The 23,227-nt window shown below is 49.5% G+C and overlaps 1 protein-coding gene across 2 annotated transcripts; it reads left to right on the top strand.

The window, feature by feature from the left end:
- Nucleotides 1–55: 55 nt before the first annotated feature.
- Nucleotides 56–20,918, top strand: HDHD5 (haloacid dehalogenase like hydrolase domain containing 5). 2 transcript variants are annotated; one of them, XM_055251911.2, is made up of 8 exons: nucleotides 56–244; nucleotides 9,799–10,002; nucleotides 10,984–11,096; nucleotides 12,979–13,072; nucleotides 14,954–14,987; nucleotides 17,180–17,354; nucleotides 19,707–19,895; nucleotides 20,090–20,918. In XM_055251911.2, the coding sequence occupies exons 1-8, from the start codon at nucleotides 119–121 to the stop codon at nucleotides 20,424–20,426; spliced, it is 1,272 nt and encodes a 423-aa protein (XP_055107886.2). In that variant the 5' UTR covers nucleotides 56–118; the 3' UTR covers nucleotides 20,427–20,918. The 2 variants fall into 2 exon arrangements, with proteins under 2 accessions (XP_055107886.2, XP_063479375.1); XM_063623305.1 differs by lacking the exon at nucleotides 56–244 and adding an exon at nucleotides 853–990.
- The last annotated feature ends 2,309 nt before the right edge of the window (nucleotides 20,919–23,227 follow it).

Here is a 23,227-nt window from a genome sequence, read left to right as displayed (position 1 = left end):
GCGCGCTTACAGGACTACAACTCCCGTGATGCCGCGCGCGCCGACCGCTGATTGGCTGTGCAGCGGGCGGACTCGCAGGCGGGCGGCACGCTGTGCACGTGCGCACGGCGGCGGCCGGATGGCTGCGTGGGGCTGTGTGGCTGCGTTCGGCTCGGCGCGCGGGCTTTGCTGGCGCGCGGCGCGCGCTACTGCGGGGCTCCCGGGCCGCCCCTCCCGCAGGTGCTATGCTGTGGGCCCCGCTCAGGTGAGGACGTCCGGGTTCCGGCCGAGCCACTCGCCACTCAGGGCCGGAGGCGGGGCGGGGAGCCGCGGGGAAGGAGGGGCGGCCGGGCTGGCATCCCAGCCTCCTGGGAACTGCCTGGACCGTCGTCGCGCCCGAGTGCATCGCGCCCTTGCTGGAGGGCGGATGTCCCTGCCTCCCTCTGACTGGCCGGCGGCCTCGGAAACGCTACTGCGGCAGGAGAGCGCTAGTCAGGACGGCCTCGGCCAGGCTGCTGGTCAGCCCCTGCGCTTCCCGGCAGTTTCCACGTCCCTGTTTTCCCTGCGCGTCTTCTGATTTCCACCATGAGGACGTTTGGGTCGTGATTGTCATCTGCATGTGGAGGAAACTGGGCCGCGCGCCGGAAGCCGCGCCTGCGGGTGCTCCGCCCCCAAGTGCGCGTGGGTTTGGTGCGGGCCTTGGGTTCAGTTCAGACCTCGGCTGAGCGCTGGAGGCTCCGCGGGCGGGAGCAGGAGGGCTGGAGCCGGCGCCTGCTGTGTGCCCGGCGCGGTAGTGATGTGTGAGCCTCCCCGCAACTTCTGAGAAGGTGTGACCTTGTGTGGTGAGGAAGCCGAAGCTTGACGCGTTTTCAAGTACGTTTTCTCAGGTCCTGTAGCTGGGAGACAGCACAGGACACTAAACCAGGTTGGTCAGATCCACGGCTCTCACGCTCCCTTGGGCCGTTTTGCCGTTTCTGGAAAAAGGAATCACTTTGTCTTCTAAACCCGCAAGTAAGATTTTACATTAACATACTGATTTCACAGTAATCCTTGCATTTTTTTTTTTTTTAGACGGCGTCTCTGTCACCAGGGTGGAGTGCAGTGGCGCAATCTCTGGTCACTGCGACCTCCGCCTCCTGGGTTCAAGCGATTCTTCTGCCTCAGCCTCCCGAGTAGCTGGGATTACAGGCACATGCCACCACATCTGGCTAATTTTTGTATTTTTAGTAGAGACAGGGTTTCACCATGTTGGCCAGGCTAGTCTCGAACTTTTGACCTCAGATGATCCGCCCATCTTGGCCTCCCAGAGTGGTGAGATTACAGGCATGAGCCAATGCGCCCGGCCAAATTACTTGCATTAAAAAAAGCACATAGTGCTTACTTTGTGCCAGGCACTATTCTAAGTACTTCACGGTTATTCGTATAACAACTCCGAGGAAAGTACTATTATTAGTCTTCCCATTTTATAGGTGGAGCAGAGGCACAGAGAGGTTAAGCAGCTTACCCTAGGGCACACAGCTGGTAAGTGGCAGAATCTGGAACTCAGGTAGTCTGGGGCCAGAGTCTAAGCTCTTAACAGCTGTATTATTTTTATGATTTTTACATATGGAGCAGCTAAGGTTCAAAGAAGCTGAGTGACTTGGCCAGTGTCACATAGCTAGAAGTGACCAAGGTGGAAGTATGAAATGAGAATATGTTGATAAAAGGACTTACAAACTGTCAGGATATAAATATAAGGAAATATCGCCCTTATTTGTAACTATCGTATTGGCTCTAGCATCTCTGTAGAGTCCCGAAATGTCTCCAAGTGACTCTTCCGGTAGAGTAGAAAAAGAAGAATGCAGGATGACATAGAGTTTGAGCACGAGCTTTAGAATTGAATCCCGTGCAGTCTGTTAGCGGCTTCACTTAAGGCAATTTACTTAGCTTTCCAAGCTCAGTTTCCCCATCTATGTAATGGATCTATTGTAATCCCAGCTACTCGGGAGGCTGAGGCAGGAGAATCCCTTGAACCTGGGAGGGAGGTTGCAGTGAGCGGAGATCGGGCCATTGCACTCCAGCCCGGGCAACAGAGCAAGACTCTATCAAAAAAAAAAAAAAAAAAAAAGAAAATTAACCTTAGTTTAACTTTTTTGCTTTACCAAGTTTTTAATTTTTAACATTTTTTACTCTTTTGTAATAGCACTTAGTTTAAAACACAACACATTGTACAGCTGTACTAAATATCTTCGTTTATATCATTGTTCCATAGCTTTTTTCGTGTGTGTGTGTGTGTGTGTGTGTGTGTGTGTGTGTGTGACGGTGTCTAGCTCTGTTGCCCGGGCTGGAGTGCAGTGGCGCCATCTCGGTCCACTGCAAGCTCCGCCTCCCGGGTTCAAGTGATTCGCCTGCCTCAGCCTCCCAAGTAGGTGGGATTACAGGCGCCTGCCACCACGCCCAGCTAATTTTTGTATTTTTAGTAGAGACGGGGTTTCACTGTGTTGGCCAGGCTGCTCTCGAACTCCTGACCTCATGATCCGCCTGCCTTGGTCTCCCAAAGTATTGGGATTACAAGCATAAGCCACCGTGCCCAGCCAGCTTTTTTTTTTTTTTTTTTTTTTTTTTTTGAGACAGAGTCTCGCTCGCTCTGTTGCCCAGGCTGGAGTGGAGTGGCATGGTCTTGGCTCACTGCAAGCTTTGCCTCCCAGGTTCACACCATTCTCCTGCCTCAGCCTCCGGAGTAACTGGGAGTATAGGCGCCCGCCACCATGCCTGGCTAATTTTTTGGATTTTTAGTAGAGATGGGGTTTCACTGTGTTAGCCAGGGTGGTCTCTATCTCCTAACCTCGTGATCCGCCTGCCTCGGCCTTGCAATGTGCTGGGATTACAGGCAGCTTTTTTCTATTAAAAAAGTTACAGGTGTGCACCACCACGCCCGGCTAATTTTTTATATCTTTGGTAGAGATGGGGTTTCACCATGTTGGCCAGACTGGTCTTGATCTCCTGACCTCATGATCTGCCCGCCTTCGCCTCCCAGAGTGCTGGGATTACAGGCGTGAGCCACCATGCCCTACCTTAAAAAAGTTTTTTTTTAACTTTTGTTAAAAATGAAGACACAAACACCTACTAGCCCAGGCCTACATAAGGTCAGGTCAGGTAAGATATCGCTGTCTTCAGCCTTCACACCATGTCCCATTGGAAGGTCTTTAGGGGGCAGTCATATGCATGGAACTGTCATCTGTGATAACAGTGCCGCCTTCTGGATATCTTCTGAAGGACCTCTCTGAGGCTCTTGAGGTGTCACTCTTATCAGAAATATGCCCATTGTGGTTTGCTTGGTTTCTTTTTTTTTGTCATAGGTTTGCTTGTAAGCAGATAATGTACCATAAACATTCTTCCCTAGTAATGAAAACCTTTTGGTGTTGGAGTTCATGTTTCAGACTTTTTAAGGAACTTGAGGTCTGTAAAAGCTTCTGCTGAACCCTTCACTGTGAATTTTCTTGGATGTTCTTCTTTTCTTTCTGCAGCTACCTTTTCTCTTGTCTCTTCTTCAGCTATGAATTCCTGTTCCATCATAATCTTAAGGGACCATTGTATATGCAGTGTGTCATTGACTGAAACATCGTTGTGGTGCGTGACTGTATTACCATCTTGCATTAGTGTGGTACATTTGTTATAATTGATGTACACCTCCCCTTTTATGGTACTGGGTGCCTGGTTCTCTGTGTACATCCTGAAGGTTGAGGAGGGGTTGGAGTGATGGGTGAGGGAGCCTTATGGATATTGCTCAATTTTCCTGAAAACTTTGCTGTTCTAAGTAGCAGGGGCTATGGATTCTTATTTTTAAGAAAGCAGATCTTGGGCCGGGCGTGGTGGGTCATGCCTGTAATCCCAGCACTTTGGGAGGCTGAGACGGGCGGATCATGAGGTCAGGAGTTTGAGACCAGGCTGGCCAATATGGTGAAACCCCGTCTCTACTAAAAATATAAAAAGTAAGCTGGGTGTGTTGGCGCGCGTCTGTAGTCCCAGCTACTTGGGAGGCTGAGGCAGGATAATCGCTTGAACCCAGGAGGCGGAGGTTGTAGTGAGTCGAGATTGCACCACTGCACTCCAGCCTGGGTGACAGTGAGACTCCGTCTTAAAAAAAACCAACCAAACAACAACAACAAAAAAACAAAAAGGAAAGCAAATCTTGTGACTGTTTAGGCAATGACCGTTAAAACTATGTATGGTAAATTTTGCAACCATTGTACAAATGAGCTGTTTTTTTTTTCAACTATGTAAGTTTTCAAAAATTCAAAAATGGGGAATAATATGAACCCCTGTGCCCATCTCCCAGGTTGAGCAATGATTAACATTTTTCCACACCTGCTTTGCTTATCTCCCTCCTCCTGTTTTTGTGGCTCTAAGATTTTAAAGTAAATCTCTGATTTCTTGTCATTTCAACCTTAAATTCTTCTGTGTGTACCTCTAAGAAAATAAGGACATTCTGGCTGGGTGCCATGGCTCACACCTGTAATCCAAGCACTTTTGGAGTTGGAAGGATTACTTGAGCCCAGGAGTTCCAGACCAGCCCAGGCAACATAGGGAGACCCTGTCTCTACAAAAGAAAAAAAAAAAAATTAGCCAGGCATGTGGTGGCACATGCTTGTAGTCCCAGCTACTTGGGAAGCTGAAGCAAGAGGATCCTTTGAGCTCAGGAGGTTGAGGTTGCAGTGAGCTGGGATGACACTAGTGTACCCAGCCTTGGTGACAGAGTGGGACCCTGTCTTGTCTCAACCAAAAAAAAAAAAAAGAAAATAAGGACATTCTGAACATAACCAAAATGCCAATATCATACCTGACAACATTAGTAATTCCTTAATATCACTTAAAATCTAGGCCTTTTAAAAATTTATTTATTTATTTTTTGAGGTGGAGTTTCCCTCTTCTTGCCCAGGCTGGGGTGCAACCATGCGATCTTGGCTTACTGCAAACTCCATCTCCCGAGTTCAAGCAATTCTCCTGCCTCAGCCTTCTGAGTAGCTGGGATTACAGGCATATGCCACCACGCCCAGCTAATTTTGTATTTTTAATAGAGACAGGGTTTCTCCGTGTTGGTCAGGCTGGTCTCGAGCTCCCAACCTCAGGCGATCTGCCCACCCCGGCCTCCCAAAGTGCTGGGATTACAGGCGTGAGCTACCGTGCCCAGCCAAGGCTGTTTCTTAAAGTGTTGGCTGGGCGCGGTGGCTCACGCCTGTAATCCCAGCACTTTGGGAGGCCGGGGTGGGCAGATCGCCTGAGGTTGGGAGTTCGAGAGCAGCTTTGAGACAAGACCAACATGGCGAAACCACGTCTCTGCCAAATACAAAAATTAGGTGGGTGTGGTGGTGTGCAATATAGTCCCAGCTACTTGGAAGGCTGAGGTTGGAGGATCGCTTGAGCCCAGATGGCGGAGGTTGCGGCGAGCCAAGATCACGCCACAAAAAAGTGTTGGAATCACCCAGTGCTTACCTCCAGGGACTTATTTTCTAAGAGCCACTCTTTTCCTTCAGAAAGGGATAGGGTGGTCAGGAAGTGTCTATTTCTCCCTAATCATTTATCCTTTGGGTCATTCAGCATCCAGTCAGCCTTTGTCGATCATCTGTGAGTCTAAGCACTGTGCCAGGTATGGGAGTAAAGGGCAAATCACATCCCCTCCTCCCTTTAAGCCCTGGTAGTGATTCTCCTTGAGAAGAATAAGAAAATGAAATCTGAAAAGTGCTATAGTTACTTTTCTCAGGAAAAATGCATGTAGTGTTTAAAGGGGATTTATGGCCATCCTGAAATCTATCTGTGGGCCTAGGTTGGGACCCCCATTCTAGTGAGATTTCTTGGGGAATAGGGAGGGGCTCCAGGGATCCCTGAGGGTACATGAGTGTATTGAGGAGAGAGAAGAAATGGAACTCACAGCTGGGGGCTGGCAGGAGGTGGGGGAAGCGGTCCTGGGGTCCCCTGTTTTCTCTGAGGTGCTGCCGAGTTGCCAGCTGAATTTGAGGCTGAATCCTGAATTCAGCACTTGTGAACTGGGTGACCCTTGCTGAGTTCTCTCTGAGGTTGGTGTCCTATTTGTCCAGTCAGGTAATTTAGTGCCTGTATATTGAACACCTTGTATAAACCAGGCACATTTTGCTAGGCAAGGCCATTTGGAGATGCTGACACTTCCCCAAAGGGCTGCCAAAAAGAATACATAAAAATGCCTTTGTTACATGTCTGGCTGAGTGCTTGCGACAGTGACAGGTCTGGGTGCAACAGCATAAGCCTGTGAAGCCAAGGGTTAGAGGCACCATTTGTCCAGGCATTTCCTGTGTGGCATGTGGGGCTTGGTCAGTTTTCTCTTGGCAGCTGTTTTTTGGTGTTCAGGTGTGATATCTTGTTAGCTCGAGTTGCTTCCTCCTGTTTTTCCAGGGTCCCTGCCCTCCTCCTGCTTGGCTCTGTAGCTGTCATTGTCCAAGCTTGGAGGGATCGTGTACAAGCTAACATGGAGGAGCTGGAAGATTGCCGCTCCCCGGAGTCTTGCCTGTTCAGTGGAAAGGAGATGGGATCATTGCAGCCACTCCAGTCCCTATGTTACTGGACCCTGAGACATACCTCAGCTACCTGGACCCCACACGCTCTTGGTTTTCCTCCTTGCACTGTCTTTTGCTGGCAGGTCTTGTGTGGTCCATTATTAAGTAGTATTGTTCTTCCTGGTTCTCTGAGAGGCGAGACCTTCCCAAATTTTCACCTCCAGGACCTGTCCAGTGCTGATGTCTCCACTTGCCTGTCTCCCAGGTCCAAAGTGGGACTTAACCTTGTATCCTCCAATGACCTCTCACTGCCCTCTCCTACTGTGCCCTTTGGTTCAGTGACTCATACCTGCATCCATCCTCCCAGGTTCCCAGACCAAAATAAAAAAGCATGGGAGTCCGTGTGGCTCCCTCTTACCTCCACCCCTGTATCTCGATGGTTACCAAGTCATGACTGTTCTGTCTCTGATAATGCCCCCTGATCTCCATTCTTTTTTTATTTTATTTTATTTTTATTTTTTATTTATTTATTTATTTTTTCATTATTATACTTTAGGTTTTAGGGTACATGTGCACAATCTGCAGGTTTGTTACATATGTATCCATGTGCCATGTTGTTTTGCTGCACCCATTAACTCGTCATTTAGCATTAGGTATATCTCCTAATGCTGTCCCTCCCCCCTCCCCCCACCCCACCTGATCTCCATTCTTATCACCACCCTCTCAGGTAAAACCTCCATCTTCTCTGTCTTGGTTGCGTTTGGTCCCACCTGGTCTTCTTTCAGTTGACTCCCTTCAGTCCACCCAATGCAGTCTTTTCTCTGCAGCCAAATTTTTTTCTATAGTTCAGGTCTGATGATACCACTTTCCATTTTCAAACTCCTTAAATTGGCCTAGGAGACCTGTGATGGCCAATCTTCTCCACCCCTGTGGGTCAGGTTCCCCTGGTGTGGGCTCATCTCTTAGTGCAAGGCTCCCTGTAGACTGTCCTGGGGCTGCTTGTCTAATTGTCTTCTCATTGAACCATGTAGTCAAGCAGGAACCACTCATCTAGTCTGGGGGTGACTGGGGGGTGCAAAGAGTTTTGTTACAGGATGTATTTAACACTTTCATTGTCTGGGTCAAAATTCTCTTTGAAGAAACTGCCTTTGTTTAATTCTGTTTATTTATTTAGAACTTACCTAGAATTGATTTGCACTTGCAAAAATGCTGCTGTTTTAGAGTTTGCTTTCTAGGCTGGTTACTTGCTCTGTCACCCTAGCTAAGAAACTAGGGACTGGAGCGCCATTTCTTTTCTTTTCTTCTTTTTTTTTTTTTAATGGGGTCTAGCTTTGTCGCCCAGGCTTAAGTGCAGTGGCACGATCTCGGTTCACTGCAACCTCTGCCTCCCAGGTTCAAGAGATTCTCCTGCCTCAGCCTCCCGAATAGCTGGGTTGACAGGCGCCCACCACCACACCCAGCTAATTTTTGTATTTTTAGTAGAGGCGGGGTTTCACCATGTTGGCCAGGCTGGTCTTGAACTCCTGACCTCAAGTGATCCACCCTCTTGAGCCTCCCAAAGTGCTGGGATTACAGGCGTGAGCCACCACACCTGGCCTGTTAGCGTCATTTCTGTTTCTGGTTGCTCTTTATAAAGGGAGCTCTGTGCATAGAGTAGGTGTGTCAGTAAGAATGACTTGACCTAGTTGGCACCAACAAAAGAAAAATAGCAAACAAGTTAGGTTAGATTTTTTTTGACGATTGAAGAACATCTTGTATGTTAACAGGCAGTTTATAAAATGAGAAATGGAATGATTTTTAAAAACAGCATTCAACTTTATAAATCCAGGAAATGCAGATAGAACAGAGATAATTTTTTTACCTTTAAATTATCAAAAAGCTTGATAATTAACAGTTGTGAAAATCGATATTGTAAGGGTAAAGTACGTTGCCAGTGGACACGTTTTTGAACAGCAGTTTGTCAGTAGGTGTTTGCGTAATTACATTTGCTCTCTCTGATTTATTACTCCTATTTTTAAGAATCTAGCTCAAGGAAATACCCATAATATGGGGAAAAAATCAGTATTCCTATAGAGGTTCCTTGTAGTATTGTTTTTCATAGCAAAATTGTGGAAAAACCTAACTGTCCAAAATATAGAGAACAATATTAGTGAATTATTCACTCAGAATAGTATGTAGCCAGAAATGATGTTTAGGAAATAGAGCTATGCATAATTAATATGGAATGATAGGGCAGGGTGCAGTGGCTCAAGCCTGTAATCCCAACACTTTGAGAGGCCAAGGTGGGTGGATCACCTAAGGTCAGGAGTTTGAGACCAGCCTGGTCAACATGGCATAATCTCATCTCCACTAAAAATACAAATATTAGGTGGGCATGGTGGGGTGCACCTGTAATCCCAGCTGTTTGGGAGAGTGAGGCAGAAGAATCACTTGAACGTGGGAGGCAGAGGTTGCGAGCTGAGATCATGCTGCTGCACTCCAGCCTCGGCGACAGAGCAAGACTCTGTCTCAAAAAAAAAAAAAAAAAAAAAAAAAAAAGACAGCCAAGAGATACCAACTAAAAAAGTAAGTTGGAAAACAAAGTCAACATGATTGTATGTGTGTGTTAAGATTAGAAAGGTGTGTATACTATAGATTTATAAAAGTCTTCTGGAAATTATGCAAGACAAGAATAGGACTAAGTAAGTTGGAGACAAGAAACTTTTGAAACATTTTTATATTGTTTGTAGTGATGAGGTTATTTTGTTCTTAACTTTTTGCTATAATAAAATCTTAAAAGATGGTTATAAAGACTATTGTAATCCATAAAAATATTTATGATATGTCAAGCAAAAAAAACTGAGATGATGTAAAATCGCATATAGTACATTTGTAGCTACAAGACAAATATGAGAATAGAGAAAAAAGGGAAACTATTAATTGGTTGTTTTAAAGTGTTGGGATTAGGCTGGACTCAGTGGCTCACGCCTAATAATCCTAGCACTTTGGGAAGCTGAGGCGGGAGGATCCCTTGAGCCCAGTGGGTCAAGGCTGCAGTGAGCTGTGATCATGCCACTGTACTCCAGTCTGGGCAATGGGAAGACTCTGTCTGTAAAAACAAATGATTAAAAATAAGTGTTGGGATTATATTTTCTTTGGATTTCTCTATTTTCTGTTTAAAGATTGCCCTATCAGAATCCTATCTTCATTTTTTGTTCTTTCTGACATAGGTTTTCAAGGGACATGAGTGACCCGAGGATGGGGTTGAGCCTCTCTTTGTAAGGGTTGTTTCTTTGTTACTCATGTACTGGTAATTATCTTACCATCTCTGCAGAGCCCACCCACCTTTGGGTTCCTATTGGACATCGATGGAGTGCTTGTGCGGGGCCACAGAGTGATCCCTGCTGCTCTGGAAGCCTTCCGGAGGCTGGTGAACTCCCAGGGGCAGCTGCGGGTGCCCGTGGTTTTTGTTACAAATGCTGGGAACATCTTACAACACAGCAAAGCCCAGGAGCTGTCAGCCCTGCTGGGGTGCGAGGTGAGAAGGCAGCCAGAGGCATGGAAGCCCAAGGACCTGGTTCCTAATGGAGCCCCTGCCCCAGCTCCAAGTCCCTTTCCCCTGGGTTGGGATATGGAATCACCTGGTCCTAGGTCATGGCCACAGCTGAACACAGAAATCCTGCCTGTGTATTTGGCAGTTGTAGATTATGTCCTTGTATCTGTTTCTTTTCTTCTGGGCATCGGGGGGTGAGTCCCTGGAAAGCAAAGGTCACACACATGTCTAGAACTCTGCATAGCAGGAATAGCAGGTGTGGCTCTGGAGTCACACCTTGGCTTTCCTGGGTATGATGTGTACACCTGAAGGAGTGCTGTCCTCTTCAGCCACCTGCAGCCCTGCACCATGTCCCAACTTTGATGCATTCTTGTTTGTTGAGGGTGAATTCAGCTTTTGGAAAGAGTCTTTTGGAACTAGGAGAGTAAATAAAATAGCTGACTGATTAGATGATGCTGCTCAAAGTTGCATGTAAAATGTGACGGAATAAAGTTGGTTCCTTGCTGTGATTTCCAGAGTGAATTCCAAAAACCTTCCAAGTAAAGGCTGCATTGTTAGGGTTAGTATAAATGTTAAGCAGCTCAGTCTTAGCAGAAATGAAAATAGAAAGTAAAAGACCAGTTTCTGTGACAGTCACAGGGAGCACACATGAACCCTATGGCTTCCAAGTGGGGGCTTGGGAAATCCAAACCTAACCTGACAGGGTGGCAGTAGCAAGTGGTCAGAACCCACGTCTGTGGCATTTCTGGTCTCTTGTGTGGCAAGAACCAAATGAGACAGGTTCTTCTCAGATCTGTTTGGGTGCCTTTTAGAAGTGCTGCTGGATGCTAGAAAGGGCTTTGCTCCCCGTTCTTTTTCTGAGCGGGTTTCTCCCTTCCCTAGGCTAAAGGACCTGCCACTTGTCTCATTATTTCCCTCAATGGTTCTGTCTTCCTCTGCCCTCCCCTGTCTTGGCTGTCCCTACAGGTGGATGCAGACCAAGTTATCCTCTCTCACAGCCCCATGAAGCTCTTCTCAGAGTACCATGAGAAGCGGATGCTGGTGTCTGGGCAGGGGCCCGTGGTGGAAAATGCCCAGAGGTATCCTTTTGGTCTTAACTCTGGCTGAAGGGAAGGGGCAGGGCTGGGGTGTTTCCTCCCTTAGCTGAGTGGGGATTGTAATGAGGAGTGCTGGGTGCTGGGGTACACAGGTGATGTTGTGGGCTCAGGGGAGGGAGGACAGCTCCCGATTGTGGTCAGTCGTCATGTCTGGTGGTTTCCAAAAGCTAGTCCTCATACCGCTGTATCAGAATCCTCTGCAAAGCTTAGAATACAGATTCCAGGGTATCTGCACTGGACCCTTAATTCACTAGGTCTAGGGTAAAACTCAGGAATCTGTATTTTTTAAAAAACAAAACACCTCTCTTAGTGGTTCTGTAACTAGGTTTGGGAACCCCTGCTGTAGCCTCTTCCTGGGGGTGCCCAGTCAGTTTATTAGCCAGTGGTAGTGAAGCAGCTACTGGGAGCCTGTCTCTGGGAGCCTGCGGAATAATACCTGGCCCGTTTCAAGCAACTGAGTTGTGCTGAGCACATCCTGTGTACCAGCAGTTTGCTGCACACTCTGAATGGGACGAGGATCAGGATGAGGGCGTAGGGCTTACGAATAAATCAAGGGCTTGTGCTTGAGGAGGCAAGAATAACACCGTGAGCAGTAAAGGAGCCTTTACGATGGTGTATGATTGAAGGCCTATAAGCTCACAGGAGCTGCGCCACAGGTGTTGAGGGGAGGGGTTGGAGTATCCCTGGGGCAGGAGTTGCCTGTGGCTTCTTGGAGGGGTACAGCGGAGCCCCAGGAGATGGCTAGGCTTTCCTAGGCAGGGGAAGTAGAAGGTTGGGAATGGGATAGGGAGAGGAATGAAAGAACAGGAAGGGTGGTGCCAGGGTGTTGGGAACCTTGGAAGTAAACTTGAGGAGTCTGACTGACTTCTCAGGGCAGTGGAGGGCAGGGCAGGCTTTATTGCTGATGGGGCAATCTGATAGAATCAGGATTTTGGGGAAATTCATTTTGAGAGTGATCTGAAACCATGTCCAGTTAAGACTGCAAGTTGGAATTGAGGACAGGAAAATGGAGGCAGATCTTAGAGGAGATAGGCTGAAGCTGGCTTGCCCCTCCCCAAGGCCTCCTCTTCCTTGCTGATTTGGGTTCATCCTTTAAGATTTTAGCTCCAGCCCTACTTCTCCATGACTCCTCTGGACTCCCCAGCCCACTGAGGAGTCTCTTCTGAACTCAGCACTGACTGGCAGCACTGTTCTCAGAACACTGGTTTTGATGGGCTCTGAATGTGCTAGGCTTCTTGCGGACAGAGTTTTTTGTTTTTTTTTGTTTTTTTTTTTTTGAGACAGGGTCACAGTCTGTTGCCCAAGTTGGAGTGCAGTGGTGCAATCATAGCTCACTGTAGCCTTGACCTCCTGGGCTCAAGTGATCCTCCTGCCCCAGCCTCCTGAGTAGCCTCCTGAGTAGACTACAGGTGTGCACCACCATGCCTAGCTGACTTTATTTGTAGAGACAAGGTCTCACTATGTTGCCCAGGCTGGCCCGGAACTCCTGGGCTCAAGCCATTCTCCTGCCTCAGCCTCCCAAAGTGCTGGGATTTCAGGCATGAGCCACTACACCCAGCTGGGGACAGAGATTCTTATGTGCCTTTGCCCCCTAGGCTGTGCCCAGTATAGGACCTGGTAGCTGGCATGTGCCTGGTGTCTGCTGGTAGGTTACCTGGGAGCTGCCCTCTCTACTCTGCCTGTGCAGTTACAGCCTGCCTGCCAGCACCTGCAGGATTTGTGCCATCCTTGCTGGGCTCTGCTTGGTGCCCTCCTGCCTGGCTTGATCAGGAGTGGGTTGTGTTCCCTTCACTTGTGATTTGATGCATTCAGAAAGGCATCTTCCCCAAGAACTGTCCAGCATTACTTCCTGAGCTTGCTCCAGACTGGGCTTCCGAAATGTCGTTACCATAGATGAGCTGCGGATGGCCTTCCCTCTGCTTGACATGGTGGACCTGGAGCGGCGGCTAAAGACCACGGTAATAAGGAGCATGGGTTGGGCTGTGTCATCCTTCACTCTTCCAGTGCCCTGCAGTGGCTGTGTCGCTGACCTTGCAAGTCCTCCTGCAGAGCTGTGATTTGTCCATGCCTCTTTGGAGGCACATCTAGCTAAGGGTTTTGTTCCCTGGATTTGTGAGAATGGCCCAGAGGCTGGCTGCGGTGGCTTAGACCTGTAATCCCAACGCTTTGGGAGGCTGAAACAGGAGGACTGTTTGAGCCCAGGAGTTCAAGACCAGCCTGGGCAGCATAGTGAGACCCCCATCTCTAAAAAAAAAAAAAAAAAAAAAAAAATTTGGCCAGGCATGGTAACTCATGCCTGTAATTCCAACGCTTTGGGAAGCCAAGGCGGGTGGATCACCTGAGGTCGGGAGTTCCAGACCAGCCTGGCCAACATGGTGAAACCCCGTCTCTACTAAAAATACAAAAATTAGCCCGGCACAGTGATGGATGCCTATAATCCCAGCTACTCGGGAGGCAGAGGCAGGAGAATTGCTTGAACCTGGGAGGCGGAGGTTGCAGTGAGCTGAGATCACGCCATTGCACTCCAGCCTGGGCAACAGAGTGAGACTCTGTCTCAAAAAAAAAAAAAAAAGCCAGCATGCCTATAGTCCCAGCTACTCAGGAGACTGAGGCAGGAGGGTTGCTTGAGCCCAGGCATTGGAGGCTGCAGTGAGCTGTGATCACTGCACTCCAGTCTTGGCGGCTGAGCGAGACCCTGTCTCAAAAAAAAAAAAAGGAAAAAGCCCAGAGAAGCGAACGGCTTTACGCCCTGTCCTCTCTGTATTGCTTGTAATTAGCTGGGAACCCGTTTCAGAGCCACAGCATCCTGTCCAACAAGGAATTCCAGACTTACTGGCTGGCCTTCCCAGTGCTGCCCAGGAGAGCTGGCCATTGTGAAGTTAGCGATCCTGAGGCCCGGCACTGAGCTGCCCTCGGGAGAGGCAGCTTGATTGCAGAGGAAGCACTGGTCAGTCTGCACATCTGCCCAGGTGCCCTCTGCTCTGGGCTCATTTTTGAGCACTGACTTTGTTCCCTGTCTCATCTGATCCCTTGGTGATACTCTGCAGCATGACTGCCATCTCTTGAGGTGCCCGTTGGCTCACTTTCTCCTCATCGCACCGTCTGCGTATCACATAGCCGAGGTCTTGAGTCAGACCATTCTCACAGTTTGACGACTGCAGTTATAAACAGATAACTTTTTATTTGGTGATATAGCTGAAGTCCTTCCTCCTCCAGAGCTTTCTGGTGGAACAGAGCACTTCCTCCCCTGTGAGGGCTTTCTCCCTGACCTGTGCAAGTTCTGTGGAGAACCAGAATGTCAGAGTTGGAACAGATCTCGGAATAGCTCAGAGACAGCCCCACACAGGGGAGTGACCTGTCCCGGGTCACATAGTTGGTTAGTGGCAGAGCCAAGACTACCATGGCCTGGGGATGGAATGGACCCTCGAGGCTGGTTGAGTGAAGCTGCCTGCTGAACAACCGACATGAGGAGAAATGGCCCATCAGGCGTGATGCCGCTTTCGTCTCCACGGGCTCACCTTAGCTGCCTGATTTTAGAGTCTTGCTTGGCTGTATTTTGTGTCCTCTCCCACCAGAGAAAGACAGCTGACCACCCTTCCTCCTGGTGCCTTCACCCGTGGTGTCCTCCCTGTTTTGTGGCCCCACCTGGCCATTGTCTTTTCGCCTTTCTCGCATCTTTCTCAGTCCTCTCCAGCTTTCCCTTGGCTTGGGCTTGACCATGGTTGTGGAGTCTGTGGAGTGTGTCTCCCCTCCCCTCCCAGCACCCTGGAGGTGGGGGTGTGGTTCTCCAGGAGTGGAAGGTGACTTGTGTTGATAGCCTCTTCTTTGTCTCTCTGCAGCCCCTCCCGAGGAATGACTTCCCCCGCATTGAAGGTAAGAGAGGTCCTCTTTGATGAGTTGTGAGGTCTTTTTTTTTTTTTTTTTTTGAGACGGAGTCTTGCTCTTTCGCCCAGGCTGGAGTGCAGTGGCGCAATCTCGGCTCACTGCAAGCTCCGCGTCCCGGGTTCACGCCATTCTCCTGCCTCAGCCTCTCCGAGTAGCTGGGACTACAGGCGCCCGCCACCACGCCCGGCTAATTTTTTGTATTTTTTAGTAGAGACGGGGTTTCACCGTGGTCTCGATCTCCTGACCTTGTGATCCGCCCGCCTCGGCCTCCCAAAGTGCTGGGATTACAAGTGTGAGCCACCGCGCCCGGCCTAGTTGTGAAGTCTTTTCTCCCTCTCCTCTCTGGCCCTCAGGCTGTCTCAGTGTGACTGCCTGCAGCCTGGTTCAGCAGCAAGGGGGCCTTGGAGTCAGAACACTCGGGCTTTGGTCTGCATCTGCCACTCACCACCTCTGAGACTGTTGTTAGTCTTTCCTTCCCCGTGCCACTCACTATTCCAGGAAAACCGTAAGCTTAGAGAATCTTAGTGGTGGAAAGGCACATAGAGGTGATCTAGTCTAGTGTTTCTCAACTTTTAAACCCAGTTCTCCCCTTTTTATAGCAAGAACATTGGAATATCCCCATTATTATCCTGAAGTGAAATTCATAGGTAATATAACTTCTATACACACGTTAAAAATTAGTTCAGTATAAAGCCCTAACTGTAATAGGGGGATATTAAAGGAAACATTTTTAGTAAGAAGATAATGTATTTCAGTATGTAGTAATTATCCAAGAAGTAAAATGGTTGCACTAAACAGAATCACCATGAATGTTAACAGCTACAAATGCAGGCTGATGTGTGTTTATAGGTGTGACAGGTGTGTTTTACTGGTGACTCAGAAATTAGGGGCAGCATTGCCATTGGTCAAGTAATTTTCCAAAATAGGGAACAATTCTTGGTAGAGTTTTGAAAAGGCAAAGTACAGTCTTCTCTTGACTTACACGATAGTTGTATTTTTGGAAAAATCTGGTTGTATTTTTGGAAAAGTTGATGTTTATTGAAGCTGTACAAAAATACTTTGTGATTGTGTGTAAAGTAGAATTATTGAAGTAATTCTGAAAAGGTTGTTCACCTATGTGGATATCAGGATATCAGGTGGGACATTCAAATGTTATTAGGACATGGGAAAGTTTTTTCTTTTTCTTCTTCTTGTTTTGTAGAGACGGGCTCTCACTATGTTGCCCAGGCTGGTCTCAAACTCCTGGGCTCAAGCAATCCTGCCACCTTGGCCTCCCAAAGTGCTGGAATTACAGACACAAGCCACCGCACGCAGCCATGGGATGGCTTTTTTAAAAATTAATTTTAGTGTGGGATAGTTTTTGATTACGCAGGATTGTCCTGAGTATGTAGCATCCCTTTCCCCCTCCCACAACCTTCACTTGTTAGGTTTTAGTCATTGCGACAACTAAAATTGCCTCTGATTTGTAAAGCACCTCATCAGTGGCGGTGCTGCCCCATTGAGAATCACTGGTCTGGTTGCAGTTCACCGGCCCTATACCTTAGTATCAGCAGTGTCCTTTGCCTAGTGCTTACTGTGTGTCTAGTCCTGGGCTGTTTACTGATGATATAGCTCATTTTTATCCTCACAACAGCATTGTAAGTAGTGTTGCTGTTATGTAGTTGCAGTTGAGGAAACTGAGGCTTAGAGAAGAGAATTTACTTGCCCACAGTCATACAGGAAAATCGGTGGAGTCCAGGTTGGGGTTCAAGTCTCTATCACTACACACCCCCTGTCCTGGCTGTTAGGTTCTGCCGGTCCCTGGGGCTCAGAGAGAAGTGACTGAGGGAACAGGGGCCCTTGCTAAGTCATGTGAGGACAGTGTGGTGGCAGAGTCCCAGCCAGCAAGGAGAAGTAGCCCTGAGACATGCTGCTTTTGTTTTGTAACCTCTTCTGTGAAGCACCGGTGGACTGAAGTCAGAATGGGAGCCCTCAGGAATCTCCTTCCTGGGCCCTGGGCCTTGTGCACCCAGGGTGGATGGGTAAGGGGCTCTACTAGACTTGTTGGGGAGCTGTGCCCCTGCCCAGCTGGGTGCAGCATGGGTGGAGGGCTTGTGGGTGGGTAGCCCTAGCTGGCATCCTGAGGGCCTGCCGCCTGCCATCTGCCCTGCAGCCGTCATCTGCGCCTCTGTTCTTTAAAGGGGTGCTCCTCCTAGGGGAGCCGGTCCGCTGGGAGACCAGCCTGCAGCTGATCATGGATGTCCTCCTCAGCAATGGGAGCCCTGGGGCTGGCCTGGCGACACCCCCCTACCCCCACCTCCCCATCCTAGCCAGCAACATGGATCTCCTGTGGATGGCTGAAGCCAAGATGCCCAGGTGAGGACACAAAGCTCCCAGCCTTGGCCTGGTGGTCCACTCCTGGCTGTTGCCTGGGCAGTCCTTCAGGCAGTTCCCACCCGTCCTGACATCCGGGGTGCTGGGACCTTACTTAGGTAGGCCCTGTTGTTGCTGCAGTAACCTGGCCTTTGGAAGGGCTTTCAGGGACCACTCCACATACTAGTTACTACACCTAAACTACAGATTATGGAGTCTGAGGATGTATTGAGAGGATGTTTCACACGTGACCCCTGCCCCCTGAATCTTAACAGAACATGCTCTTCGTGTCTGGTGGGTCCCAAACCCTGGGCACTTTTCGTACCGTATCTGTGCACATTATTCAGTTGCTCTTCCTTCCTTGGCTCCACCCTGTAGCATTGGCTTCTTTCACTTTCTCGTTTCCTTTTACCCTTAAGACATAGGGCAGGAGGAAGCAAGGATTTGTATTTTTATTTTTTTTATTTTTTTTTTTTTTTGCGGGGACAGTGTCTCACTCTCTCATCCATGCTGGAGTGCAGTGGTGCAGTCATAGCTCACTGCAGCCTTGAACTCCTGGCCTCAAGTGATCCCCCTGCCTCAGCCTCCAAAAGTGCTGGGATTACAGGCGTGCACCATCATGCTGGCCAAGGCTTGTTCTGATAGTTGTATAGACCAGAGAACTGAGACCCAGCGGATAAATGGCTTTCTCAGGGGCATGCAGGTGCGTACACTCCCTGCTCAGCTGTGTTGGTATCATCTGTCCTATCTTATTCTGGGGCTAGCACAGATAGAGGCAGCCCTTTTTTGGCCCTCAAGGTGCTTACTTGAAGGCCAGCTGACAGCTGCTGTGTACTGTTCGGTTGCTGTTATCTGCATGGCTAGTCTCTTGAGTCTCAGCCTGCTGTTGACCCCCAGTCAACAGTGCTCGTCAGCAGAGGGTGGGCACGGCCCAGTACTGCCTCAGGGCCCGTCTCAGTAGTCCCAGAGAGACGGAGTATGGTATGCTCTTGTCACTTTTAAAGTGTATGTCTGTGGCTCGACGCTTGGCATTGTCTCTGAAGTATTATTCCTAGTGGCGGGTATGCTGACACTAGATCAGTGGGCCTGGTTGGTTATGTCGCTGTGAACTGAAAAGCAAGGGGCAGATTTCAATTTACAAACCAGATTTTAGATGAACTTTTCTAATTAAAAATAGAATTCTTTACATAAATGACACTGAAAAATGTGGTGGCTCATGCTTGTAATCCCAACATTTTGGGAGGCTGAGGTGGGTGGATCACCTGAGGTCAGTTCAAGATCAGCCTGGCCAACATGGCAAAACCCCGTCTCTACTAAAATTGTATATTTATAAAAATATAAAAATTAGCCGGGCATGGTGGCGGGTGGCTGTAATCCCAGCTACTCGGAGGCTGAGGCAGGAGAATCGCTTGAACCCAGGAGGTGGAGGTTGCAGTGAGCCGAGATTGTACCCAAGCGTCAGCCATCATATCAGCATTCCAGGTGTCAGGAAGGAGTTGGGGAGGGCAGAGAGGGCAGAGAAGAATGCCCTGTCCCCAGTTTGTTTGTTCGTTTGTTTGTTTTTTAGACGGAGTCTTCATCTTTTGCCCAGGCTGGAATGCAGTGGCACAATCTTGGCCCACTGCAACGTCCGCCTCCTGGATTCAAGTGATTCTCCTGCCTCAGTCCCCCAAGTATCTGGGACTACAGGCATGTGCCACCACACCCAGCTAATTTTTGCATTTTTAGTAGATACAGGGTTTCACCATGTTGGCCATGCTGGTCTTGAACTCCTGACCTCAGGTGATCCACCTGCCTTGGCCTCCCAAAGTGCTGAGATTATAGGCATGAGCCACTGCGCCTGGCTCCCTGTCCCCAATTTTAAGGATACTTATTGAAAGTTTAGCCCAGCATTTCTGCTTTCCTTGACTGTAGCTTAGTCACATGGCCACGCCTCGCTGGAAGGGAGGCAAGGGAAGGTCTTTTTCACACCCAGTGGCAATATGGTCAGCTGAAAGTGGACACCAGCAAAGAAGAGGAGAAGCGCAACCGTAGTCTGCCTCAGCTCTACAGCAGGATTTAAGCTCTGGAGACAGACTGAGTTGTAATCCTAGCTCTGCCCTCTTGAACAAGTTACTTAATCTTACTTACTGTGCCTTGGTTTCCTCGTTTTACAAATAGTGTCATCTCAGAGTTTTTCTGAGAGGGAAATGTGAAATGCTGCCTCCAGTGCCTGCACAGTGTCTGCTACATGTCAGCTCTTACCCTGGGGAAAAGGCTGGTCTGTGTGTTTGCTGCTTAGACAATGGCAGTCCTGTTCTCTAGAAGAGCCTGGAGATCAGGAAGACTGAACTGCTGCGTGCTCATTTCTGGCAGGTTTGGACATGGCACCTTTCTGCTGTGCCTGGAAACCATTTACCAGAAAGTGACGGGCAAGGAGCTGAGATACGAGGGCCTGATGGGCAAACCCAGCATCCTCACTTACCAGTATGCCGAGGACCTGATCAGGCGACAGGCGGAGAGGCGGGGCTGGGCCGCCCCCATCCGGAAGCTCTATGCTGTGGGGTAGGCTCTGCTCCCCCTCCTTCGTCCCTTTTATGACATCCCCTTCCCTCCCTCCCTCCCTCTCTACTCTCACCCCCGTTTCCCTATATCTAATTGACTCTTCTGCCCCGAAATTCTTCTCTGCTCCCTTTGCTTTGCAACACTGATTTAGGGTTTTCTTCTTTTTCCTTTTCCGGTGTGGCTGCCCCTGCCAGTGATAACCCTATGTCTGACATATACGGCGCCAACCTGTTCCACCAGTACCTGCAGAAGGCAACGCGTGATGGGGCGCCAGAACCAGGGGCCGGGGGCCCACAGCAGCAACAGCCCTCAGCAAGCCAGAGCTGTATCTCCATCCTGGTGTGCACAGGCGTCTACAATCCCAGGAACCCACAGTCCACGGAGCCTGTCCTTGGAGGAGGGGAGCCTCCATTCCATGGGCACCGAGACTTATGCTTCAGTCCAGGGCTCATGGAGGCCTCCCACGTGGTGAATGACGTGAATGAGGCCGTGCAGCTGGTCTTCCGCAAGGAGGGCTGGGCTTTGGAGTGAGGGCAGTGCGGTGGAGGTGAGGGGGTGAGCCTGGACCTGTGGGTGAGTCCCATTGGCTGGGCTCTGGCCTGATCACTGGGCTCGGGTCAGGGCTTGGTTCCCTTGCCACCCTTCTTGCTGCCCCATGAGTGTGGCATTACTGGTCACTTGGAAGAAGACAGTGGCTCTCTTTCCCTGCTGGGTAGCATTTTGTATGGAACGGTTGGAATTTTCTGGGCCCAGTTCCCATGTGCCTTTCCTGGCAGTCTAACCTCAGGCCATTCTCTTCCCCTGTGTGCCTCAGTGTCCTTCTCATTTCAGTAGGGACTTCGGAAATGGGGGAGGCAGTGTGGAATACCGTGGACGTCTGTGCAGAGCCTTTGCCGGCACTGAAGGCATGCAGCCTGTCGGCAGAGTGTCTAACACCAGATGCTACTTTTTACTGTATTGTAGTTTATTGTCCGGAGATGTGGAGCTTATTTTTTTAAATAAAATAATCATAATAAATATTCATGATGCTGTCTCTTTGAAGCTCTGTCTGGAGTGCACTAAAAGTCCTGTGGGGAAAGGAGAAGGAGTGAGTGATGTGGGCGACCCAGGGGCTGGGAGATGGGTGGCATTTCAGCTCCACGAGGTGCCCACATCTCCTTTCCTACCTCCCGTGCCCAAGCCCACACCCATTCTGTGCTGTGAAGCCTGAGGCTGTCTAGGAATAGTTATGCCTGGCTTTGGCATATAGTTAGCAACTTCCCCGGTGTGGAAAAGAAGAGGGATCTTGTTACTGGTTTGTTCTAAAGGAAGCAGCTCTTCCTGCAATGATTCTAGAAAACTTGCCACTTCTTGCATCCCTTCCTGTAGGAGTAACCAACTTCATTTCTTCATTTGTCTGTGTCACCCATGGCCTCAGCATCTGCAAATCCCCCAGTCAGTTCTCGTCCTCATTTTACTCCAGTAGCCGTTTGTGTTTGACATAGCTGGTGCCTCCCTCCCTTGTTCTTTTTTTATTTCTTAGAGATGGAGTCTTGCTCTGTCACCCAGGTTGGAATGCAGTGGCGCGATCATGGCTCACTTGAACCTCCCGGGTTCAAGCAATTCCACCTCAGCCTCTTGAGTACCTGGCACTACAGGCACACGCCACCACGCCTGGCTAATTTTTTTTTTTTTTGGTAGAGACAGGGTTTCACCATGTTGGCCAGGCTTGTCTAAAACTTTCGGCCTCAAATGATCTGCCCGCCTTGGTGTCCCAAAGTGCTGGCATTACAGGCGTGAGCCTCCACGCCCGGCCTCCTTCCCTCATTCTTAAAGCCCTCTTGGCTCTCTCCACCTGACCACTCTTTTTTTTTTTTTGAGTTGGAGTCTCACTCTGTCACCCAGGCTGGAGTGCAGTGGCGTGATCTCGGCTCACTGCAGCCTCCACCTCTGGGTTCAGGCAATCTTTGTGCGTCAGCCTCCCGAGTAGCTGGGATTACAGGCACCCGCCACCACGCCTGGCTAGCTAATTTTTGTATTTTTGGTAGAGACGGGGTTTCGCCATGTTGGCCAGGCTGGTCTCGAACTCCTGACCTCAAGTGATCCGCCCTCCTTGGCCCCTCAAAGCGCTGGGATTACAGGCGTGAGCCACTGCTTCCGGCCTCAACTTATTTCTTTCTTTTTTTTTTTTGAGACGGGAGTTTCGCTCTTGTTTCCCAAGCTGGAGTGCAATGGCGTGATCTTGGCTCACTGCAACCTCCACCTCCCGGGTTCAAGTGATTCTCCTGCCTCAGCCTCCTTAGTAGCTGGCATTACAGGTGTGCGCCACCACGCCCAGCTAATTTTTTGTATTTTTAGTAGAAATGGGGTTTCACTGTTAGCCAGGCTGGTCTCAAACTCCTGGCATCAGGTGATCCGCCTGCCTTGACCTCCTAAGGTGCTGGGATTACAGGCATGAGCTACCGTGCCCAGCCCTCAACTGATTTCTTGACACCTTTGCTTGGATGCCTCAGAGGTGTTTAGAGGTCAGGGAGCAAAGGAGGTTGAGAGAGTGGCTAGGAAACAGGAGAGCCGATGTCTTGGAGGCTGAGTGGCTGAGTGCTGAGGAGCTGCCCTCGGTGTAAGTGTTGCTGTGTCCACAACCAGACACTGAGCGCAGTCCACACCCCCTGCTTAACTGTCTTCCCCAGCTTAGGTGGCTGTGGCAGCTCCTTCCTCTCCTTGTCTAGGCTGAGGGCCTGGTGTCCTGCTGAGCTCCTCTTAATTTCCCAAGTGAGCTCTGCTACCCACCAGGCCCCACCCCAGCTAGGCCCCTGGCCTCACCTGAGCTGTTGCAGCCACGCTTAATGGCCTCCCTGCCTCCGCCCTTTTCTCTCCCACCTGCTCTGCTCACACATTGGCAGATCACATGGTCTGTTCTCTGATGAAAGCCCTCCAGTGACATCTGACTCAGCAAAAGCAGTGATTTCTTACCATGGCACAAATGCCTCTTCATCCTGTCCCACCGCTACCCCCAGGACCTCACCTGCTGCTTTCCCTATCATCATTCACACCTGCCACCCTTCTCCACATTCACTCCTGCCTAGGGCCTCTCGCAGCCCCTCTGCCGGGCCACAGTGTCCATGTGGCTCATGTCATCCCTTCCCTTTTTTTTTTTTTTTTTGAGACGAAGTCTCTATCTGTCCCCCAGACTGGAGTGCAATGGCAAGGTTTTGGCTCACTGCAACCTCCGCCTCCTGGGTTCAAGCGATTCTCCTGCCTCAGCCTCCCAAGTAGCTGGGACTACAGGTGCATGCCACCACACCTGGCTAATTTTTTAATTTTTAGCAGAGACGGAGTTTCACTATGTTGGC

This window comes from Symphalangus syndactylus, chromosome 18, assembly GCF_028878055.3.
Source record: "Symphalangus syndactylus isolate Jambi chromosome 18, NHGRI_mSymSyn1-v2.1_pri, whole genome shotgun sequence".
NCBI classification, from domain to species: domain Eukaryota; kingdom Metazoa; phylum Chordata; class Mammalia; order Primates; family Hylobatidae; genus Symphalangus; species Symphalangus syndactylus.
This window is presented reverse-complemented; position numbering and strand designations above follow the sequence as displayed.

Bases quoted from the DNA above. Each gene is read 5' to 3' on its own strand.
- HDHD5 (XM_055251911.2), top strand. From the start codon at position 119: ATGGCTGCGTGGGGCTGTGTGGCTGCGTTCGGCTCGGCGCGCGGGCTT. The intron at 13,073-14,953 runs GTAATAAGGAGC...GTCTCTCTGCAG, and splicing joins AGCGGCGGCTAAAGACCACG to CCCCTCCCGAGGAATGACTT. The intron at 19,896-20,089 runs GTAGGCTCTGCT...TGCCCCTGCCAG, and splicing joins CGGAAGCTCTATGCTGTGGG to TGATAACCCTATGTCTGACA.